Source organism: Rhinolophus hipposideros (assembly GCF_964194185.1).
Source record: "Rhinolophus hipposideros genome assembly, chromosome: 5".
Lineage (NCBI taxonomy): Eukaryota > Metazoa > Chordata > Mammalia > Chiroptera > Rhinolophidae > Rhinolophus > Rhinolophus hipposideros.
The window spans coordinates 91,199,892-91,224,938 of NC_138051.1; the positions used below are offsets into that span (position 1 = coordinate 91,199,892).

The 25,047-nt window shown below is 43.8% G+C and overlaps 1 protein-coding gene across 7 annotated transcripts in view; it reads right to left on the bottom strand.

The window, feature by feature from the left end:
* Nucleotides 1-25,047, bottom strand: part of TTC7B (tetratricopeptide repeat domain 7B) — a 241,476-nt gene that overhangs the window by 100,990 nt on the left and 115,439 nt on the right. For all 7 annotated transcript variants that reach the window (XM_081048774.1, XM_081048770.1, XM_081048769.1 and 4 more), the window contains 5 exons: nt 23,982-24,119; nt 6,818-6,901; nt 5,711-5,815; nt 3,711-3,828; nt 1,580-1,637 (listed from right to left, as the gene is read on the bottom strand). In XM_081048774.1, the coding sequence (XP_080904900.1) occupies nt 1,580-1,637; nt 3,711-3,828; nt 5,711-5,815; nt 6,818-6,901; nt 23,982-24,119 (503 nt within the window). The remainder of the gene's footprint in view (nt 1-1,579; nt 1,638-3,710; nt 3,829-5,710; nt 5,816-6,817; nt 6,902-23,981; nt 24,120-25,047) is intronic.

Sequence of the window (25,047 nt, forward strand, 5' to 3'; positions counted from 1 at the left end):
AATACTAAGTTTGGTTAGCTTTCCCCAATAAATCACATAGGTTAGTAGGATTTTATTCCTTTTTATTCCCACGTGAACTAATATTTTAAAAATCTCTTTGAATTAAAACCTAAGTAAAGGAACCAAAAAGGGAACTCAGGCTGATGGAACAGCTGTTACACAACATGAAGTTACGAATTCTGGCGGGTCAAGACAGACCACCACCAGGGCTGTGTTTGGAGAGCCAGTAAGATGTGCTGATTTAAGAAAAGGGAAACAGATGGAATGACCACTTTCTTAGGCATCCGTGTGTGTGTGTGTTTGCGTGTGTGTGTCACAGACTAGGACTGGAGAACTTAAAATTCCATATCACTTGAAATGGAAATGCTGTCAACAAAAGCTTACTTAGCACAGAGATAGGAGATCTGTTTGCAGCTGTCAATTGGTATTTTTTGTCATTAATCAGTCTGAGACTGGTAAGGTAAAGAATACTATCGGCGAGAAAGAAATAAAGTGAAAGAGTCTCAGACTAACCAAAACCAAGGTATAATGATTTCATAAAGAAAGGAATACACACACTGCAACAAATCTGTAGGCCACCCAGTTCTAAAGAAAGAAATCTAACAAAGGTTATTGGGTATTGAGAGTCCCTCATGAAGTTTTGGTATAAGTATGTTTCTAATACAAGTCCAAGAAATAAATGTAACTCAGATATATTTAAAGTAAAAGGATCCATGGCAATTATAGATTTGATATCAGGTGGCTATATTTTCAAGCAACAATTCATTTTAGTGATTTAGTATACCTGCAATAAAAATAAAATTAGGGCAGTATAGTAGGTACTAGAAAAGCTGGGTTAGACACAGGAGACCTTGATTCCACCTTGACCTTAACAGCTATGTGACTCTGGTAGTTCTCTTCACCCCTGCATCTCAGTCTCTCTCTCATCTGCGGTAAACATACTACTTGTCCTGTCTACCTTACTGGTGTGGGACTGAGGATGGGGTCAAGTCAGGCATTGAAAGAACACTATGGCACTCAAGTGTTTTCTAATTTTAAAGCATCCTCCACATTTCACAAAAGGTACAATGGTGGAGACGAGCACAAGGCGTTATGAAGCATGACGGGATGGGGGGCCTGGGGTGTGCTGGCCTGACTGTCTTAACATAGTATGTCAGAGACTGTCCTAAAATTTGGCTTTTTCATTTCTTAACGTAAAAATCGGAAGCTTGACAAGTTTTTTTTTTTTTTTTTTTTTTTTAAAGCAAGCCATGAATGATCCCTTTTCTGGATGATGACAAATGTCTTTAATAAAAGGAATCATCTCCCTAGACATACACAGTCTCTGTCTTCTTAGAGCTGAACTTGCTTTATTAGGAATGAATAAAATGTGCTCAAATGGATGAACAGATTAAGAATGCGGATTTACATGGCAACAAATGATGCAGCGTTTTGATACTGTATGTTCAGCGCTCAAGATGAAAGACTCCCAGGGGTAAAACACTGTTTACATAATCTTTATAAATATCTCTTCTTTTTATACTTATCATACTTTGGTGTCATTATGTACAGCCGAGTGAAAAGATGAACTCCCACTCACCTCTGAAATGCAAGAAGTGCCTTTCTCTGCAGGACCTCTTGCATCCCTCGCAAAGAAGCTGGGGAAAAGGGTTCAATTAGTCAGTGGCACAGGAGATCAGGGAGCATCTGACAAATGCAAAACTCATCACCCAAACCATACATTCCATTGGATTCAAAGCAACACATGCCCAGTCCTGCCCCAGGCGCTGCTGAAGATAGGAAACGCAGCCCATGGCAACCCAAGACCCTTGCACTTGCTGGGCATAACTGGGGAACGATGCCAGGGGAGAGAGTGAGTTGGATGGTCCCTCTTGGTGGCCCCAGGCATAGGGGGCCATCATCAAAGACCAGCTGGGAGCTCCAGAGAGGAGCACATCTGTTTTCTCAAGTGGAGGCATGTAACTTTTGGGTGATGATGGGATGGGCTCGACCAGAAAGGCAAAGAAGAGAACCGGTCACCAATGGTGTTAACTGGACTGCCCCCAAGGTCCTACTGGCACTGAGAGGCTAGGATCCTAGGCCAAGCTTGAGGCCATGAAATGACAGTTTAATTCACACTGTGCCATGGCCAGGACCTTTGGTATCTTGATATGACTACAAGGGATAAACCAGGCAAACCCCACACTGAAACTGCAAAATCAGCTCAAAAGTGTGAGGCCACCTTGCTGTGAGTCAACACGCCCCCTGTACAGAGCGCGTGAGAAATGGATCCCTTCGAGTCTGCCGTAGGAATTCAAAAGGTACTTTTTATTGTGGCAAGATAAAAAGTCCTGGAGGAACCTGTTTAAGGCTGGGACTGGATGGAGGAGGGCCTTATCTAACAAATCCAACATGGCAGTCATACCAAGAATGGTGGGAGGCTGCCCCAGGGAGCCAGGATGCGGCTGTAACCCACGGCTGACAGAAAAGTGACCGAGTTAGGGCGACCGCAGAGGTGACCCGACTGAATCACAAATGCAAGATGAGGCCCACCTGGGTCCAGCAACTCTCCCAAAGTTACTGGGCTAACTAGGGATTGAGTCCAAACTAGGAATCCATATGGATAACTATAAGACACTAAATTTACACTTCCCCGAAAGTCTCCTATAGTTAAAACAATGTGCTGGGTAGTGCCAATATATCATGTGTATATGAAAAACTTGCAAAAAATCCATTATTAAAAAATCAGTTGATATGTAAAACTTCTGCAGGGTCTTTGAAATTTTCAGGCAGTGGAAAGAAAGATTTAGGGAAATTTGTTAAAAATAAAACTATAAAGAAAGTACATATTATTAAAGTCAGGATAGTATTTTCTTTTAAGGGGTCCCGTGAGTGGGAAGGGCACCCTGGGGGCTGGCAAGGTCTCATCTCCTAAGCAGGGTAGCAATTATAATGATATTTGCCTTATACTAACTCATTAAATTATACATTTTTGAATTTTTAAAACATTATTGTTATATTTAACCATACAAATGTAAAGGAAAAATAGTAGAGTTCAGAAAAACAATTTATCTATTTATACTTTCTGCAAACATATAACTAAAAACTTCATTAAGTTATACAAAACATTGTTTAGCCAGAAGCCTAGCCACCAAAACTATAAGCACATCCAAAACACAGAATTGAAGAGGATGGGTATTTAGTGAGCTGCTGCACCTCACATGTGCATATCTGCGAATTAAAATGTGAAAATGGAGAAAGGGAGAGGCAGGTCCTGACCAATCAGAGGAAGCTCCTGGAATGGCTGGCCCTGAAGTGTCCTGCCTTCCTGTGCTTAAGACCCAGCAACCCTTCCGTGGCAGCCAGCCCAGCCCTTGCTGGGACAGAGGTGGGCACAGGCTGGGTTGGGTGAATCATCTATCAAGGGCCCCTGCTCATCTGCCCTTCACGGCATGTGCCCTGCACCTGCCAGCTGGTCCCCTGCGCACCACCAGCCCAATGCACCTGGAAAAGGGCTTAGGGGCCCTGGCACAAGGCCTTGGTCCCTTCCCACCCATTCTCCAAACAGTCCAAGCAAAGAGGGCAGCAGCAGAGGGGCCCCACAGGATGGCACACCAGAGAGACCCAGCTCATACCCCCTCCAAAGACAAAGGGCGGTGGGACTCCTGCAGTGCAGACAGGTACTCCAGCCCTGAAGCTCAACAGATCCTGCGGGGTAGGGCTTCTCTCACCGTCAGTGGCCTGCAGACTGTATGCCAGCCCCAGAGCTAAGTAGCCTTTGGCCTTGAACTCGGACGTTTTCTCTCCTGCATCAACGACTGTTTTGGCAAACTTCTCAGCCTCTTCCAACTGAAAAATCAGACAAATGAAAAACAACAACCTGCAGAATTTCTAACATAAGTTCCCATCAGCATCTGCTGCCAAAAACAGATTTCTGATGAGTCACTGTGAAAATAACTCCCAGATCTTCCAATTCCACGCCCGTGATTCTGTTTTCTTTATTTGAGCCTCTCTCATAGTCCTCAGGATCCCACCTTCCATTTTCCCTTTAAAGTTTTCCTTATTGCATTTTGCCTTCTTTTCCAAAGTCACTTTCATTCCTGGTGGGGCTCTTAATCCTTTTCATCTTTATTTATATTTTACTGATTGGTTCTGTAATTAGGTTGTGCTAAGTACTCATAAATTGAATTTTTTATATATATATATGTATATATACATATATATATACACATACACACACACACACATATACATATATGTAAATAATAAAGTCCTTGAAATGTTTTGTGTTTGGGTCTGTCTTTTTTTTAAATTTTTTTTTAATGACATAATGAATCCATTTAGGCTTGGATTTTCCTTCCCACAAACTGTTAAAAATGTCAAAACTCCATCTACTTATTTTACAGAGCACAGCACATGGACCTCGCCTCAGCAGATTCCAGTGAGAAAATGTGCACCTGTAAACTACACCCACAACGAGACCTTTTGCACAATTCATTGGAGGCAAAAATAATAAGATTTGTTCCTTCAAAATATAGCAAATGTTGCTGTTATTGAAGCTGAGTGACAGTACATGGGAGTGCATTATACTCTTTACTTCTGTAGTGTTTGGAAGCTTGATAATAAAAATGTAAAAAATATATACAGAAAAGATTTGTTACTCTCATCTTTTTTAAAAAAAGGTTGGATTTGTTTTAGGCGTTAGAGAAACGCGTGTGGCAGTAATGAACAAGGCCATAATGGAGGCAATACAGCATAGTCACTGCTGGAAGCTGGCATTTTCAAAACTGAAGGGTTTGGTCCACTCCTCGCCCACTCCCGGGGCCTGCCGGCATTGTTCCCTCGCTTGTCGCACCAAATTGTCAAAACCTGCACGGACCACACAATGCCTTCATTGCTGTGTTTCAGGCGACAGCCTGCTCTTTCAAAATGTCTTTTTCCTTCCACATTTTACCATGTAAAAGCTAACAAAAGTAGAATACTTTCTGCACATGGCTTACTTTTGTCCTGCTGGGTGAGAATAAATAGGTGGAAGAAGGCAGCAAGGACCATAAAAAAACCTTAGCAAGGCACCTCAGTCTTTTGAGCAAGTTCTTATTGCCAATCTTGATATGAAGTTACAGAAAGGAAATTAAAACTGCATTATTACGTGGGAATTATCTATGCCACCAATCTCAGCAACTAGTCTGAGGTTCCTATTTTCTACTCAAATGGTATATTTTCAAGGTACTAAAAGTGTTACAAACTAGGCTATTCCAAAATTTAAATGTGAACAAGGATATCTGACGAGGAAAGTGTATGTGAAAGAAGAGGAATGAAGAACGTTGGGTTTACACATGAGCTGAAATAGATGGAGACTCTTTGCTTTACACAGAAACAGGCTCTGCTGAGAATGAATCCTTTAGTGGCATATACCACCTTTTCAGTCCAATGCTACCTTCTTACAGCAAGATGGATATGAGTATGAATTCCACTTCTATCCTACCATTTCCACTTTTGAAGCACATTCCTATGAAAAAGAAAAACCTGGATTCCCCCAGAACATACTGGTTCCCTCTGTCCTGGGGGTGGGTAGGCGAGGCCCCAGGAGGCCAGTGGCCCAGGCCAGGGATCTGGGGCTCTGAACAGCCCTGTGTTGGTGTGGCTTGTGAATCACTACTCGTTTCTCTCAGTGCCTTGAAACGACAAAGGCTGGTAGGCCTGCCCACGGGCAGAGGCCCGCCCCACTCACCCAGTGCAGGGAGCCCATGCACAGCTTCGCCGCGAGGAGTGGGATGGTGGCATCATCGGGCTTCAGACGGATACATTCTCTCAGCACCTTCACAGCGCGGGCAGACTTGGCAAAAGGAGATTATTTCTGTGAAACTCAAACTGTTTGACAGAACCAAACACTAAAGCCTTCCCAGAGGGATTCTTGGTAAGATGCCTTCTTAATGAGGTTTTCCAACTTTGAGCCCAACCACAGAGGAGCCTGGGGACGGCGATAAACCAGAGGTTGGGGCTCCTGAGTGACAGGGGAGTAAACTGTGGTTAAAATAAGCGGAAATGCTTCCCTGGAATCACCCTAGTTTTCTTCCCTACTTAAGTAGCCACTTAACCTTAGAAAAAGATCAGAAAAAATTAAAGATAGTAGAGGCTCACGTTATTATAAAAAACATCCTCTACAATTTTTAGCATACCATACTAAATTTGTCTCCACTTAACCCAGATAATCTTATATCACAAACTTAATCATTCACTAAATAGCAGATTCATTACATGGCCCAAATTAATGAGAATAATAGTGGCTACAAACTTTATTGAGTGTGTACCACAACTTATGGGGATTATCCATTTATCTGATACCAATTCTATGAAGTAGGTGCTATTACTATTCCATTTTACTGAGGAGGAACCTGAGATACTAAGTGACCTGCTCTGGGTCAGACAGCCTAAGTCTCAACTGCAGCACTGGGATTCCACAACCCACACTTCCAGCTAAAATCATACACTGCCTAATGTAATACATTGCTAAAGATAATGAAACGATTTCTCCCTCAAGGAATAAGTTTATACTCTCAAATAAGTAAAAAGGTCAGTGTAAAGAACTAGCCTAAGTTTAAGGCACACCTTCACATAATGAAGTTACAATGGCTCCAAAAAGGCAAATATTTCAGAATTTTTCTGCCTAAGCATGTGTCGTGTTAGTCCTCAAATAATTAAATTTCATCGTGCATTTATAAATGAACACAAGACAGTGTCAAAAAGTTGTAGACTTCAACTAGGTATTCTATCACCTCTTGGGATTCAAAGACTGACGAGTGACACAGAGAATTGCACATCACGAAGGGGGACTTACTTTTCCAGCAGCCATGAGTGACAGAGCAAACTGGTACCAGAGGTGGAACTCCTCAAAGGCAAACTTCATGGCTCTTTCTAAGCACTGGTTTGGAAAGAGGAACAAATGCAGACATCTGAGAATGGCCAGTGTTACAGCTATGAGTTTGTGTCTACGCATACTGAGTTCTACGAAATCTGTTTCCCTTGAATGCTTACGACCCAATCCTCCACCAAACCCTTCCTGCGGAGTCCCCACCAGATAGGATGCGCTGTGTCAGAAGCCAGGATAACGTACAGTTGACTAAAACACAGTCCTTGATCTCAAGTAGTTTTTCTTCTAGTACAAGGAAGGAGGTAGGTACACAAACAGCTCAAATACAAGGCCCAAACTCACAAGTGCCCCAAGAATGGGAAACAGAGAGCACTGTGGCAAAGTGGTCACAGGATTCAGGTATCCCGGAAGAATGGTATTTGAGCAGGGCCTTGATTAATGAGAAGAAAACAAAAACACACAGCTATGGTGGGGAAATGGCAGTCCAGGAAGAGAGGGTGTAAGCAAAGACGGGGAGGTACAGTGTGTGCTTTGACTTGGGGACAGGGAGGGGTGAGGATAAACCCAGCCTCGGACACTCGGGCAGGAACGGGGAGAATCCGGCTGGAAGGCAGGCGCAGGCGGGACCACATCTGAGTATCTGACATGGCGGCTCCTTTTCAAAGTTATTCCATCTCCCTCTTCCACCCCAGCTTTGGTTCTCCCTCTTCTGTGCTCCTAAAGTTCCTAACTATATGTTAATGTGACAGTCTTCCTGCCCCAGCCCAGCCCAGTCTCACACAGAAATTATCAAGGACAGAAATCCTGACTTCTTTGTCTTCTCAGTGCCTGCCCATGGTGGGTAATCTACAAATCATTCACTGTCAGTCAGTGAGGAACCTCTGGTTTCTGCAGTTACATGATCACATCAGAGCTTTAGGAAGATCATGGAGTGTTGGGGGCAGGGGGTGTAAGACCAGAATGGAGACAGGCTAGGAATAAGGTGGAAAGAATGGTCCAGGGACTTCAGAACCAAGTGACAGAACTAAGAAATGTGCATGACTCAGAATCGGCAAGGACAGGTCACCCAGGAAGGAGAGGAGGGGTGGTAGTTGGTGAGGCGTAGGGCCTGAAGGAGGCCCCCAAAGTCTTTGGCCTCTATACCTGGGAGCAAACCTATGGCAGAGACAGCTGCTGTGTATGTGTGTTTGTGCATATGGGTGCAAACCTACACGTGTGTGCACATGCGCCTGTATTTTTATGAGACTTTTTTTTTTTTTTTTTTTTTAGAATAAAGCAGAACGGGAAACAAAGGTGTTTTATTAATGAGTTTGGTATGAATATGGTGAGTGTCATGGTGATTTACTGCAAATAATTAGAGACAATCTGGGGCCTCAAGAGAAAGAGCTAACAAAACACATACACTTGAGCTGAAAGAAATTTAAAAAGACATAAACAATTGGAAATACATCCCATGTTCGTGGATTGGAAAACCTAATATTGCGAAGATGTCTATACCACTCATGGTGATCTACAGTTTCAGTGTAATCCTTATGAAAATGGTTTTTTTTTTGTAGAAATAGAAAAACCCATCCTAAAATTCATCCTAAAAATGTCAAGGGACTCCAGATAGCCAAAATAATTTAAAAGAAAAAAGAAAAAACAAACAAACAAACAAAACAGACCTGGAAGACTCACACTTCCTGATTTCAAAGCTTACCACAATGCTACAGTAACCAAAACTGAGTGGTACTGGCATAAAGACAGACCCCAAAGAACTGAAAGCAGGGACACAAACAGATATCTATCTGTACATGAACATTCACAGCAGCATTATTCATCATAGCTAACATGCGGGAGCAACCCAAATCCATCAATGGATGAATGGATAAACAAAATGTGATATATAAACACAATGGGATATTATCCGGCTTTAAGAAAAAAGGAAATTCTGACAGAGGAGATAAATGAGGTCCCAGAAGACTAGGGAGAGCCAGGTCCCGGGAACAAATGGAAGGCCTTTCTTATGGAGGCAGGTTCCTTAAGATAAAGAGGAGAGACCCTTCAGGCGCTGCCCTGCCCAAACACTGTTTTCTCTGTAAAGATGGAATGAGGTGGTTGCTGGGAGGAAAGAAAAACAATAGGGTTAGGAGTTTTTTTAAAAGAACAGAAGAGCTTTAAACAACAACACAAACTTCACCCTGAAGGGACAGAATGCTCACTTCAGAGTCACCTCACAGACTGTTGTGGACAAGCAGTAGCACCTACAGCATCCTGCTGCCATTTGTTCTCTAGTAATGCTCTGTGGCCAGCCCAGGAGCAGAGAATGGCAAGATTCTCAATTAATGGACGGACAAGGAGGGAGGAATGGTGGCTGGGGCCTGAGAGAGAAAGGAGCCACAGAGAGGGTGACAAACTGGAGGACATAATAAATGTAAAGTAAGGTGGTGGGAAAGGAGAGAAAAGAATTCCAAAATTTTAAATGGTACTTAAAGAGATGGTCACAGTAAATATTATGCTAGCTGGTTTACTGTGAAAACCCATCCTAATGAAAATACAGAGGGTGCCAATACAATGTATACACATTTTAAGAAAGCAAAAAACTATTAAAATTGTAATACTCGATATATACCAATAACAAAAGATGAATACAAGTCACGTGCACACATTTTTTTGGCACCCCGGTATACTAAAAAGTGAAGCAATAAGCAGTTAATAAGCACCTACTATATGCCTAGTGATGAAATACGATGGATATCTGCAGGTCCTAAGTAAGATGAACACGTGGTGCCTCATGTTGAGCTCGCTGGCAACATGCTTAGCTGCAATCTCAGGTGTGAACATGCGACTCCACTGTGGACAGTGTGACGTCAGCAGAAGTCACTGGGTGAGGCCTCCAGGAGATCCCTCTAAGAGGAAGGCACACTCAGCTGGGGTACAATTTGTCCTCAACCCTGGCCCTTTCTTCTGTCAGGGACACAGGCCCTGTAAAGGAGGGGGTGCAGCCAGGATTTGAGAAGCATGAGGACAAAAGCCACTCTCCACAATGACTGAGCAGAAAGAAAGCACAAGGCCCCTGATGCCATGAGATTCCGCAGCCTCTCACCAGCCTTCTTGCCATGGGGGCAAAAATAAACTCATCTTTGATTAAGTCACTCTAAGTTTGCTTTGTTAATTATATCTGGATACACCTCTCACTATCACAGACACTAAATGGCAGGGCTGGGATCTGAATCTGACCTCAGAGTCCTCTGAACTGCTCTGCTGTATTGATAAACAACAGGAACCTGTTACTGTGCCTTTAAGAAGCACCGTGGGGAAAAATACTAAAGCAGCTTGCTGAAAAAAAATCAAGTAGGCAAGATGGGGTGCTGGGGGAAGACTTAATCCAGGTGTGGAGTGGTATGGGCTGGGAGGAAGTGGGGAAGGACAGGTATTATGGAGGGAACACCAAGCAATGAAAAGCTACCAGTACTTAGGAACTGATTTAGGGACGGGGACAAGGGCTGATGAAGAAGGAAACAAGAAAGCTAATCCCAGTGGCCGGGATCAGGCAAAGGAGCCGCTCTCTGGAGGGAAGAGGTAGAGAACTATCAAAACTGAGGTTTGTTCTAACAGCTCTACTCAACTAATTCATTGCAATATCACCACTAAGTACTTAAATATATACACAGAAACAGTTAGCTGTTTAAATGCTTTTCTTCCTCCTTTTGCTAAGAGGAATGATAAATATTAACTGTTTTCCTGATAAACAAAAGGAGCTCAGCAGCTGAAACAGTCTGTTCTGAAGCAAAAGCTAGATGCTATAAATAAGCGTGCATCCTTATTTTCTTTTGTGCCAAAGGCTAATACACTCATTATGCTCAGTGAAAAATACACCCTGGAAACCTAATTGGTGGAGAGCTCCATTCCAGGTGCTGCAGGAAAATACCAGCCCTCACAAAGAGTAGACTTAGAATCTTGGGGCTCTGAGGGAACTTGGGAAGCATCTAGTTGAAGTCCCCAAAGGAGAGAATGTTTGTCATTCTGGCTGCCTATCACCTTAAAACTCTTCTGATTTTTTGTTTCGGGGGTGGGAGGCACCCTAGATAGCAGGGAAGTGGCCTCTCTGATTCCCAGTAATAAAGCATAAGGGTGAGTAAAGAAGGGAAGCAACAGGAATGGGTCACATGACCCAGGCAGAACCAATCAGATGTTCCTGTCAGCGCCATGCGACTGGAGTTAGAGAAGCACGGGGGAGACCATTGTTGTTCTTCCCACGGGCCAGACCTGGGGGCCACAGGTGCAGTAGGGTTGGTGGAGGCCTTCCAGGGTAAACTGGGGCAGGGCCTTTTCCCCTTAATTTCTGTTCATACCCGTTCTTTAGCCTTCTGTGGATCCTGTGAGCAGTGTGCACCAATAAATGCCTTTTCTGCTTGAGTTAACCAGTCAGGCTGTTGCTTATACCCAAAGCCCTGAAGGTCCACCCAATCAAATGCTTCAGGCTCCTCTTAGAACAACCCCTACTTCCTAGCTCCGAACAAGCAGTTTCTACCTAAAACCTTCCAGAATAGGGAATTCACAACCTGAATAGTAGCTAGAGATAATCTAGGCACCACTATAGATTAAGTGTGTGAATTTGGACAAGCCAATTAACCGTCTATACCTAGACTCCTCACTATGAAATGGGAAATATTATAGTAATTCATGTAGAGTTATCAGGAAGACTGCATTAGTGAATATATATAAGCAACAAGAATAGAACCTCAGATACAGGCTAATAAGTGCTAAATAAAGGTGAGCTATAAAGTCTTTTTAAAAACTTAACATTCTCATATTTAGAAAGAAAACTGCATGATACCTATCACTTTACCCAAATTAAAAATATGAAAATTCAAATTTATAATGTATTATATCAGAAATAATGATGAACTTTACAAAACGTTTCCTCATTTTAGAAAAGGATTCAACCTGAGACCCTTGAAAATAGTGCACAACTTGACAGAACCAGACTAGAATCCATGTTTGTTATTTATTTCCTTAACAAGAGGTATGGACTCAATGTTTGTGTCCCCCTCAAATTATATGTTGAAACTTAACCCCCGTGTGATGGTGTTAGGAGGAGGGGCTGTGGGGAGGTGACTAGGGCATGAGGGTGGAGCCGTCACGCATAGGATTAGTGCCTTAGAAAAGAGGAGAGCTCTGTTGATCCTTCCCATGTGAGCACACAGAGAGAAGCTGGCAGCCTGTAACCCAGAAGTGGACCTCCACCAGTCATGATGGCACCAGGACCTTGGACTCGCAGCCTCCACAACTGTGACAAATAGACATTTGCTGTCTATGAGCCACCTGGTCTATGGTATTTTATTACAGCAGCCCGGATAGACTAGGACAACACGCTTTTGGATAACACTGGCAACGTAGCCAGGAACTGTTGTAACTGCTTTACAAGAACTGCCTCATTTGGTCACCCTAATCCTACAAGGTACAAGTAGGTACTATTATGGTCCTCCACTTACAGAGAAGGGAACTGGAGCACAGACGGCTGCCACGTGACTATGTAAGGTCTCCACCAAATGCTAGAAGAGCCAGAATCTGAATCCAGGCAGTCTGGTGCCAGAGTCGGAGCTCTTAACCATAACTCTGGACTGCCTCTGAGACTTAAATTACAGACATGCCACTCACACTTAATTTACCAGGCCCGTTCATGCTGCGTAAGCAAAATATAGCTAAATGAAAGGCCCTTCAGAATATGCCACAGGTTTCCTGCACTATTTCTGTGATTCCCCAAGATTTTTTATTGCTAATGGGACCCTTGCTCCCATGGCCTCTTTGGGATCCCCGAGGCTACTAAGGACTGAGGCCTTGCCATCTTGCAGAATTTTCAAGGAACTTCACAGATTCCAGGATACCCACTCGACCGGTGAAGCCACGTCCCCAGCCCACCTGAAAGGTGCTCAGTTTACCCGAGTCACACAGTTCCTCTACACTGCCGAACCTTTCACAGACCCCTCCCAGCTCGGGCCTCTTGGTTGTAACTATAACAACCCATATCCCATAATAAGCCATCGGAATGTCATACAAAGAGTTAGGAAATACAAGTCAACAATTACAAATTAGCCCTTCACCCTAATTCCAAGGTGTCCAAGCTTTGGCATCATGGCCAATGGCTCTGTCTTCCTGTGGCTTCTTCGTGTCTTATACACAGTGATGGTGCTGGCTTTGAAAAAGTACCCAGACAGCTCCAGATGCTCCTGAAACCTCAATGCCAGGCACACTGTTTGCTATATCGCACGCCATCCCCTATGTTCCTATAAACACCCAGGTTACATAACTCCCTAAGTAGCTCAGGTCAATATACCTCAATCACAAAAGGAGGCCTTCTCCCAAGGAATGCCCCTAAGAAAATAAAGGAACTTGGGCTGTCACTGGGGGTATTTGCAATCCACAATCTCTGCCTCTTCGGTGGGGTGTCTGCTCTCCCCAGTTGTTTCACTACCTCTTATAAGCACCTTACTCATATCTGTATATGACAGCAAAAACAATTCCAGTTTTACTGAAGAGGGGAGATTGGGAACAGAATACATGCTATAAAATAAAAAAACAAATCACTAAAAATAAGAGCATTCACATACTAATAATAATGGTTCCAGTCTAAAAGAAGTACTGATGGAATGGACTTTAAAGAAGCACAGGCATTCTGTGCCTGGTCGGGGCATCTGAGAGGCTGCTTCCATCCCACAGGCCCTGCCCAGCTGCTGGCTGGCAAAGGGAAGGCAGGGCTGGGCACGGGGCTGAGGACAGCAGTCGCATGCGCCGGCACTGGCTCCGGGGCCAAACTCCTCACTCGCCAGCCACGGGGTGCTTGTGGACCCCATGAAGGGGTGCATGTGAAACGCTTACAGGAGTGTCTGGCCCAGAACGATGTATAAACATATCACCGTTGATGTTGTTTTTATGAAACAAAGAAGTATCAGATCCTGTGGGGTTTGGGGTAACCTGAAGGGGGAATGAAGGGAAGAAAGAGGAGCCCTGGGGATGGAAGTGGGGGTGCCAGTGGGTGGCAAAGAAACAGTGGAGACAAGCCTCTGTGTGGAAAGGGAGAGATGAGAGCTAGATCGCAGCCCCTTTTCACTTCTGGTGTTCAGTGGAAAGATGGCAGTGAGGGCCTGGGAAGAGGGAGATGGGGTCCAATCCAGGTCTGTAGATCCCTGAGTCACCCACACAAAACAGCAGGTGACATCTCCAAATCACCTCCCTTACCAGAAAAGAAGATTTGTTTGGCAGTAGTATTATTTCTGCCAGGAAACACAGGCCCATTTGCTGTAATCATCATACCGCTGCCACGTCTCCCAATCCCGGATAACATTCATTCAATACCATGAATATCTGGTAGAACAATAATTAGAGTCTAAATGGCATCCTAATCATTTGAGTGGTAGTCAAAATGTCACTTGCAAAAATTGTTTCCTTCGGTAGCAAAACCTTATACTTTCCAGTCTCTTATTTTGTCTTTTCATAAATCAGCCATTTCTGAAGGGGCTCCAGGAATGAGAAGCGCCCCTGGCACAGGAACGGAGTTTAGCAAGTACCTTCCTGGGACGCAAAGCCCAATTACATGAACTGGGCGCATGGCAGTGACAGCTGTGTAATACCACGGCAAGGAGAAGCCAGAGTCTATTCTTGGAACTCAAGAGTGAGAGTTGGCATCTAAAAACCCACGGAGGAGGGGGCAGGAATAAAATAATCAGATTTAGGCTCAAATTTAGCCTGGAGCTGAAGTCTAAAATTCATCACTGTTAAAACAGAACAAATACCATAGTGAATTGCCTACATTAGTCACCTTTGTGGACAGATTGGCCGTATCCTAAGAGTTCTCATAACACAGGTCCTTCCATCAATTAGGAATGTTTCCTTTTCTACGTCATATGCACTTAATGAGTCAGTGAATAAATGTAATTCCTGGCAGTTGTGTAACAATGTTCTTCTCCTTTTTTAAAAATTTAATGTGGTATATGGATAACATTTCGTGTCTTTACTTTCAGCAATGAAATTGGGACCATTATCTTAGGCCCACTGAACGACATAATCAGAGAGCATGTTGAGACCTTCAAAATTATTTAGTCCCACTCTTACTTTTCAGATGAGAAAACGAAGACCCAGAGAAGAGACAGGACCTGTCGAGGGTCACACTGTGGCAGACCTGAAATTAGAACCCAGGTCTCAGGATGCTCACTCAGCTCATGGTCTTATTTCTACATTAACTAAAAATAAAAGTACAAATTAAAGTGGAATTTGAGAGATCTTTTCTACAAGAGGCTGGGTCTAGGAAAAGCTTCTAAAAAGGCATGCTTAAGGGGCTCTCAGCTACAAATAAAAGCACCCCCAACCCAGGTTTTGAGAAAACACAATGTCCATCAAGTTTTGCTCAGGTTTTCTCCCTTGAAATTGAAAATAAAATAAGAGCAAAACCCACATCTGTGGCCCTTCCCAGTTCTTTTTGCTTTAAAGCAGCAATGCTGCTCCAAGCAGAGGAATCTCAAAGCTTTATTGCTTTGGCAAATGCTTAAATTAAGGGACATCCTTGCCTCTGGCCATGGTGGAAGGAGTGGAGAGTGGGTTGTTTTTCAAAGGTCACAGGCTTTATTACAGAATGGAACGCTGGATGCCATCCCCCGGCGTGCTTTCTGCTCAACTCTAGGAAGCAACTTTGGTCAAGTCTGCAGAGCAAGTGGAGGGTCTCCAGGGTCCTGCCCTAATACTACATACTCCATCGGCTGTTTTGCTGAGGTAGCTAGCTGTTCTTTGTTATTCCTGCAAAATGAATCTCTCAATTCAAGAAATAGACATTTCATTCCTCTGCCTCCTTCCTCTTCAACTGCCTCTCACCGTTTGCTCTCTGTCTGTTTTCAGCCTACCTCCGCTGGCTTGGAGCACCAGGTTTTAACCCTTCAACCACAGCTGCTGCTTCACCCATTAAAGGACTGAGGGAGGGAAGGAATCGAGAGTATAGCCGCCCAGGGGTGTGTCATGTACAAAATAGGTGCTCAATGAATGCTTCAACGAAGGAGTAAATATGGATTGAGTGTTAGGATCCATTCTTTCAACTACCCTTTAAGAGGGGGAGGGGCACAGACAAACAAGAAAACTCGTAGGGAGTGCCGTGAAATGCAAAGATTCTGGAGATGATGGCTTATCAAGCAAACTGAGGCTTGAGGGATAAGCTCCGACCTGCTGCCTGTTTTCAAAGAGCCCCAAAGCTAACAGTCATTTGTAGTTGAACACTTGCCAGCAATTTCATGAGAGGAAATAGTAACTTTGAGTCCAAATTAAATGAAATGTTACCCCCCCAAAAAACAATCCCATTCTTCTCATCAATGTACCCGTATTACAAAAAGTTGTACTCACTATCATATTTTAATTAATCAATAAAAATTTTGTGGAACTGTGTTTCCTCTCTTGTTATACCAACATGATACCTTTGGTTTTCCCTCTTGGTTCTCAAAGCCTAAAATATTTAGCATCTGGCCCTTTGGAGAAAAGTTTCTTAACCCCCACACGAAAGGAATGGGTCACTTTCCTTTTGTGGCATTTCCTTTTGAGGCATGACTGACTTGCCCCATTGTTCCAAAGAGATAGAATAGGTGAAAGTTACAAGGAGACAGACTTCGGATCAATCCTTTGGAGTAAGCAAAGAGAACGGAATTGTATGTATTACATATATACCAAGAGCTGTAATGGCTATTTTACACCCCTCACTGAGCTTCACAACAGTCTCTGAGGTGGAAGTCCAGAGTGTTTAAATATCTTTCCCAAAGTTACACAGTTAGGAAAGGAGAGAGTCAGGATTTGATCTCAGATATGTCTAACTCCAGGGCTGACTTTTTTCTCTATGCAATGAAAGACCCTGCTAAGAATCAAGGGTCATCTGCCAGGGTTATTACAGAGGGGATTTTACATTTGAAAGCAGATTATCAACACCACCCGTAAGAACAGTCCAAGCACACTGCATACACCTTCTCTTTACTCATCACGATAATCTCTGGAGGTTCCTATTATTATCTGTAGTTTCCACATAAGGGGACAGGTTTAGAGAGATAAAGGAATCTGCCAAAGTTCATACTTGGCCAGATGTAGAGTAGCAGAACTGAAATTCAAATTCAGCTCTGATATCAAAACATGAGATACTGCTAAGATGGCAATACTAGCCAAAGTGGTCTACAGATTCAATGCAGCCTCTATCAAAACTCCAACAGTCTTTTCTGCAGAACCGTAAAAGCACTCCTCAATTTCATGTGGAATTGCAAGGGGTCCAGAAGAGGCAAAACGATCTTGAAAAAGAGCAAAGTTGGAGGACTCACACATCTCGATTTCAAAGCTTATAATGAAGCTACAGTAATCAAAACAGTGTGGTATCGGCATAAGGATAAACATATAGAACACTGACATAGAACTGAGATCACAGAAATAAACCCACACATCTATGGCCAATTGATTTTTGACAAGCATGCCAAGTCCATTCAATGGGGAAAGAAAGAATAGTCTCTCAACAACTGGTGTTAGGACAACTGGATTTCCACATAAAAAGAATGTCCTACCTGACACCATACACAAAAAGTTACTCAAAATGGATCAAGAACCTAAATTTATAGCCTGGGATTTGGCAATAGATTCTTAGATATGACACCAAAAGCATAAGCAACAGAAGAAAACACTGATATACTACACTTCATGAGAATTAAAATCTTGTTCATCAAGATTTTAATGTCCTTGTTCATCAAGGACATTCTCAAGAAAATGAAAAAACAAACTACAGAATGGGAGAAAATATTTGAAAATCATGTATCTGTTAAGGGTTTATTATTCACAATAAATAAGGACCTCCTATAACTCAACAACAAAAACAACCCAATTTAAAAATGGGCAAAGGTCTTGAATACACATTTCTCCAAATAAGATACACAAATGGCCAATGAGCACACGAAAAGATGTTCAACATCATTAGTCATTAGGGAAATGCAAATCAAACCTACTATGAGATACCACTTCAGATTTAACTAGGATGGCTATTATAACAAAAACATAAACAAAAAATAACCAGCGTTGGTGAGGATATGGAGATATTGCAACCCTTGGGCCTTATTGCTGGGAATGTAAAATGGTGCAGCCACTGTGAAAAAAGAGTTTGATGGTTCTTCAAAATGTTAAATACAGAATTATCGTATGATCCAGCAATTCCACTCTTGGATACATACCCAAAAGAACTGAAAACAGGAAGTCAGATATATGTATGCCAATGTTCATTGCAACATTATTCACAATAGCAAAAGATAGAAACAATCCACAGGTCCGTCAGTAGATGAACCAACAAACTGTGGCATATACATATGATGGAATATTATTCGGCCAAAAAAGGAATGAAGTCTGATACAGGATGAAAGTGTACATTGGCTTGGAAGCATTGGTTTATTCAGCAGGTTTTTACTGAGCACCTACATTGAACCAAACACTCTGCCTTGATTTCTCGGAAGTCTGCAGCTCCTTTAGTGTCAGGCCACACAGATGCCTTCCAGGGACCCTGGCCCCTCCGTCAAGGCTGAATTTCTACAGTACAAGGGGGGTTGCATGAAGTACCAAACCCTAATGTAAACTAACAAATGATAGGCCTGTTAAACAGAGTTGGTTAGATGTTCAAGTGTTTTCCCCAGTGCTCCCTGATTAATAAGTGTTTGGTTAGGGATGTGAAAATGTCCGTTTGGTACAACCACTAGCCAGACAGTACTACTCACAGAACTATAATGTTGTTGAGATTTCCCATAAACAAATGAATTGGAGGAGTTCAACAGGAAAGATAAAAATACCATTTCTGTCTTTAAAGCTGCCATGTCTACATAGAGGGGACACATACTCCCTTCAAAAAGGACCCCGTAACATTCTGTCAAAATGGAGCCATTAATAACCAAATTCAAGAAACAAACCTCCTTAGCAGCTTGGGTTCATTCTAAAAACAGAGGAAGCAGTGCTTGTTGCTTTACTTTTAATAGCGCGGGTCGTCATGCCAACAAGTGCTGCTGTTTAAATTGAAGGGGGAAAAAAAAGAAGTGTTCCTTCCCACACAAACTTTTCAGCAGAGCTCACAATTAGTCTTTAAAAAACAAGAAAACTCATAGCACTGGAGATATGGTAAACATTGTGCTTATATTTAAACCTGTCAGAATGAGGATGTGATAAACCTTTGGTTTATATTGCCTTTGCCCAGTAACTGGCTGAATAGTGCCCTGAAAAAAAAGAAAGGCATTATGTGGACACATACAAGGCAGCCAATCTTGAGATGGGCGAGGAGACTTCCATCTTGAATAAACACAACTGAAGAAAAAGACAGAGAGGGCAGTTTTGGTGTGAAAGTGGCTCTGCTTCCCGGTAAACACAGTTCTTACAAGCCTGGGTCGGCCCACTGCTGCACGACCCACCCAAAGGTGTCAGTGCAAGGAGGAGAAAGACAAACAGACATGGTAGGAACTGCAGCTGGGGCCCACGACCCTTTCCCCTGTCGGTGCAGGAATGCCTAGGGCTCAGCTCAGCCAAGGAGATGAGCCAGAAGAAAAACACGCCGTGTCCTGATGCGGACGTGTTGATGCAGGCTGGGGACAAGAGAAGGAAGGCAAGTCTGAGGATAGGGTGAGAAGGAGGCGAGACCTTTTGTCTCACAATAGCCTGGTGGTTGTAACCTTCTGTTCATAAACGGTTCCAGCCGGTCTGCAGGGAGATCTGTGCAGCATCACTGAGGCAGAGGACCTGCTCCCAGACCCACCAGGGGGTGAGGTGGCCAGATCGCCATCGGCAAGGGCCACAAGCAGTCTCTACCAAGACATGGGGGGGAGGGGGTTGACAATCAGGCTTCTGTCCAGCGTCCTCTCCCCTGAGAACAAGCTTCCACTTCCCAGACCCTCCGCCTAACGCACTCATACCTCTATGATGTTGATAATGAAGGGTCTCCCTCTGCTCTTAGACTTGCACTACCCAGTCTTCTCTAATTACGGTTGACCCTTGAACAACATGGGGGTTAGGGGTGCTGACCCCTGCGCAGTCAGAATTATGAATATAACTTTTGACTCCCCCAAAACTTAGTTGTCCCTTGGTTTCAGCAGAGGATTGGTTCCAGGACCCCCTGTGGATACCAAACTCCACAGATGCTCAAGTGCCCTGTATAAAATGGTGTAGATCAATGCATACAGTCGGCCCTCTGCATCGCAGACTCCTGGCCCGGGATGGAAAAGACGACAGGTGTTTATTGAAAAAAAAATCTGTGTGTAAGTGGACCCACACAGCTCAAACCCGGGTTGTTCAATGGTCAACTGGAATTATCTTTTCAGGGTGTCTATTTTATCTCCCTAACTGGACTGGAAGTTTCTAGAAGCCAAAGACCTTTTATTTATTTATTTATTTATTTATTTATTTATTTATTTATTTATTTATTTATTTATTTATTTTATTATACTTTGTTGCTTCCCCTGTCCTGCAACTCCTGTGCATATGGAGGTAGGAACAGTGCAGAAGCCCACAGCTGCCATTTAATGAGCCCTATGCTCGGCTCTGTTCTGAGTACTTTCCAGGATTAGTGAATAACCCTCACAATGATCTGAGTATGATTATTATCCCTATTTTACAGAAGGAAAACCGGGGCAGAAGAGGTTAATAATTTCCAGGATCACAAAACTGGAACTCAAACTCAAGCTCTCTACTCTGGAGGGCATGCCCACACATGAGGTTGCTGACCTGGGTGTGGGGTTGAGGAGACAGGGGTGGGTGCCAATGGAGGGGAGAGCAGTGACTGGGAACAGTCACCATATCGCATTCCTTGAAACTTACAGAAGTTTACATGCATTTATTCATAAAGAGATACATAAAAAGATGGTCTCTAAAACATAGATGGGTAGTCAACTATCTCAGGACAGTGGGATTCCAAGTGACTTTTATTTTCTCTTCCACATTTGTATGTATTGTTTGATTTTTCAAGGAGTATGCTGGGCTGTTGCATATGGCAGAAAGACGAACAATGAAGTCAATTTCATGAAGAGAGAAAAAGTAAAACAAAATAAAAAGAGGGAAAAAGAAGGGGAAAGGGGACAAGCTATGTTTCTGAACAGAAGGGTGGCATGCCTCTTTCTGTGTTTTAGAAAGATCTCTCTGGTGATGAGACAGGAGATGAAGACAGGGAAATGTACCATCCCACCATGAGAAACGAGAACAATAATAATCACTAACGCTCATGGGGCCCATAGGAGTAACACAGGAAGTTTAAAATCCACTTTCCCCACCGTAGCACTAGTCGTCATAGGCAAATGCCCATCAACTGAAAAATGGATAAACAAATTGCGATATATCCTTACAATGGAAGGTTATTCAACCATAAAAAGGAATGAATTACTGACACATGTCATAATGTGGATGACCTTGCTATGCTAAATGAAAGAAGCCAGACACAAAGGTCATATACTAGATGATTCCATTTGAATGAAATACCTATACCGGGTAAATCCACAGAACCAGAATAGTAGGAACTGGGAGGATGGAGGAATGGGGAACAATTGCTTCATGGGGCCGGGGTTTCCTTTTAGGGTGATGAAAATATTTTGGAATTAGACAGAGGTGATGGTTGTATACAGTATGAATGTACTAAATGCCACTAACAGTACAGTTTAAAATGGTTAAGTTTCTTATATTAATTTACCTCAATTAAAAAAAAATCCAGTTAGCCTTTTAACCTAAAGTCCTAAGAAAAATGGAAGCTGAGCAGATGAGAAATAAAGGGGAAAAAAAAAGAGAGAGAGAGAGATAGCCTCAATAAATGAGGGAAGCTAGACATCTAAGTAAAATAATGGCCTGACACTAAGCGGGAGAGGGTCCACGCTAGGCCAGGGGCAAATCAAGCCCCTGTCCTCAGTAACCGAGCTACCAGAAGACGGAACCACTGCCTCGAGGTACCGTGCACTTTCACCTTTCACCTATGACACGTCCTGTTTTCACCTATGACACTTAGAAGATCTGGGACAACATGGCCATCAAATGTTTGCTGGGAGAAGCTCCAACTGCTGCAAAACTAAGTAGAAACAGCAGGAAAGGCTTAAGCCAAGTATTCAAATCATTATTACTGGATGCAGACCCTGAGGGGAACCCTCCCCATCCCCAGCCACACCAGTGGGCTCCCGCCTGCTGCGTGGCTGCCTCGCTCTCGGCTGGGAGCCTCTCACAAGTGGGCACCGTGCCAGCTCAAGGCTATGTCCTGGCCTTCATCACACAGCCCCTGGCACAGAACAGGGGACTGCAGATATATATGTTCACGACATGAATGTCCTGCATTTTATCAAGTGATCTATATTTTTAATAGATAAAGCACAGATAGGGTACAAAATTCAAAAGGCTCCAAGGGATATACAATGATCAATTTCCTTTTCTCCTACCCTTGAGTGAACTCTAGCACCTTGGAGGCAACAACCTCTGGCACTATCGCCATTGTCCTGATTGTGACTAATGCAGTGAAATTATAAATTGCAAAGGCCTCCAACAACCAAGCAGGCTACCCAGCGACTTGGGCGTCAGGTCATCACCACAAGATGGAAGCTAAATGCGACATCAAGAGAAAAGTCATCTGGGTGAAAACAAGGTCCCAGCATTCCGTGCCAGGAGGAAGCACATGCCAGGGAGCTGCCGGCTTGCAGAGGAATGCTGCTAAGGTGACAGCCGTCCCCCAGAGTCATTCATGGCATGACGAGAAGTCCGTGGGCAGGGGTCATGCAGCCTGGGACCAGGTCAGCCACCTCAAGCTCCTCACACCTGTTTCAGACATAGGCCAATTTCAAGCTGGGAAAAGGCTATGTTGCTACACGATGGGATGAAAGCTGACATGCAAACCACACTCCGCCTTGGACCCAGAGAGAGGTTTAGTGGTTTGTCTGGAGGAAAAAGTTCATCTTCAACCACAGGCTGGGTGGCACTGTCCCCACAGACAGGCTCTGCAGTGGACATGGAAGACAGGAACTAAGCTAGCCAGGGGGAGAGTGTCCTAGGAAATCACAGCACCCAGGGCAGTGACGGATCTGGGCCGATCCCAAGCCTGGGCAGAGTCCCAGGGGGTGGACTGTGTGTGACAGGACATTTGGACACCCTGCTTTATCTAGCTGGATTGTGAGGGGCTTTTTTTGAAGACTGAGTAACCATTGCCCTGTATAGTCACCAAACGAAAGACTAAAAAAAGATCCAAGCCACGCAGGCTCATCTCCTCCCCGGGCTCCTGCCTAATGTGATGAGGCACCGGCAGGCTACAGGGTGAGTCGGGTGCTTATCTGATTTCAGCCAATCTGTTACTGTATTTCATGCCCTCTCCGCGTGCCCAGAGGCTGTTGCAATGTGTATAAATTTAGAAAAAGAAAGATAAATAACAGGGAAAAGTTCATTTTCACAAAATGAGTTGTTTTCTTTCTTTTTACTCCACTAAAGAAAAGATAAAATGATCTTGTTACTTATTTAGCCCCTACCTTGGGTTTCTGGGCGGCAACTCAATGTATAACCGCAGCCCAAGGTTAACCAGCTTCTTCTGAAACGAAAACAGTCAAGCTTCCACACTGAATGTTTCTCAGAAGCTGAGGGACTGTTACATGACAGCACCTCACACAATATCTACAATCAACTAGGGTCTCTTCCGAAACAAGCAGAAGACCCTGGATGAAGGCACTGTTTACATGGGAGCCTGTGCCAGTTCATGAAACAATACTCTGTGCCTGAAGTTGCCATGTTACCAGGAGTTACAACTGACACTTTAAATAAAACCTGTTTTTATAAGGAAATTCATTGCACAGAGGGGAGATTTTTTGTCGTGGAAATTACCCTAAAAGAGAAAATTGTTTGAGAAATGACTGCCTTGCCTCACATACAAAATCACAGGCCAGTAGGGTTTTTGGACCACTGGCAGGAAGTGACCGCCAAAGAACTGTACCATCTAATCATTTAGCCCCACTTCCATTTTACAGGAGGAAACCAAAGTTAAAAGATGGGCTGGAGGTCACGTGACTGCCAGTGACAGAGGGGGGCCAGGACCAGGTCCCATAGCTTTTCCCAGGGCTTAAACCGCCAGCACCACCCGCCCTCTGGAAGTCATCCAGACTCAAGGCTGTACCTCCGACAGCATCTCATACTGGCCTCTTCTTCCAAGAGCAATGGTCAGTAAATCATAGACCACAGACGCGCTCTGCAGACTGATGAGGCGGTCGCTCCTGTGCTCAGGTATCCTGCTCAGCACGGCGTCCCGGTTGGCCTGGAAACAACCCGGAAGACAGAAGCAGATGGTGAACCAGCCCATGCACACAGCTATCACTCTGTGGAGAGAAGCCATCCAGGCCCCCCGACCCCTACCGGCTTGCCGGGGGTCTGGAGAAAAGGGCGAGAATGAGTAAGGGGCTTGTTACTTCTGGTTGTTTGTTCACAGTCCCCAGAGCACCAAGCACGTGATGTCTGGTATTCTCCAAACATGGAAGCCCTAGAAGCGGGATCCTAGAGGGCACGTGTACCTGCCAGCAGGTATTTGGAGGAGGTATTTGGAGGAGCCAGTGCAAAGCAGGGTGATTTCTCCTGCTCAGGTGCACAGACGCAGCTGTGCTCTGGAGCAGTAGAACCCTCCGCCGAGAGGCCCCGCTGCGTCTCACTTGCAGATCCTGCTTCTGCTCTACATTAAAGAGTAGGAGAAAACTCCGGGCTCCACGCTTCCCATTACAAATACTGTCATCAAGTTCCGTCAGTCCTACAGAGACACATCAGACTTTTCCTCCATCACCAAAATGACGTTCAAATCCCTAACAGACATCTTTCCTGGAACAGACTACAAAGACTAATTCAATCTTGTTGAGGGAAGCACAAACACATGCATAAGAGAAAGCAAGAAGCAAACAGATTTTTGTTTTAAACATATTACCACAGAGGGCTCAAGAGAACACCTTGCCTATTTCACATCTTCACTGTTTAGCACAGAAATACAGCAGGCACATTCAAGCCTCTTAATCTCATCTAACTAGAAATCAGATGCTCTCTGCAGCAACTTGTTTTCATTTCTTTTGAAATGTAATTTCTCTACAGATTCCTCCAGACATACCCCATGCATCAGAGCCTCTAACCACTAGCTCGTTTTCCTTTTCTTCCTAATAGGGAGTTCAGAATCAATAAAGTTAGATTTTGCCTATCTTTTTTTC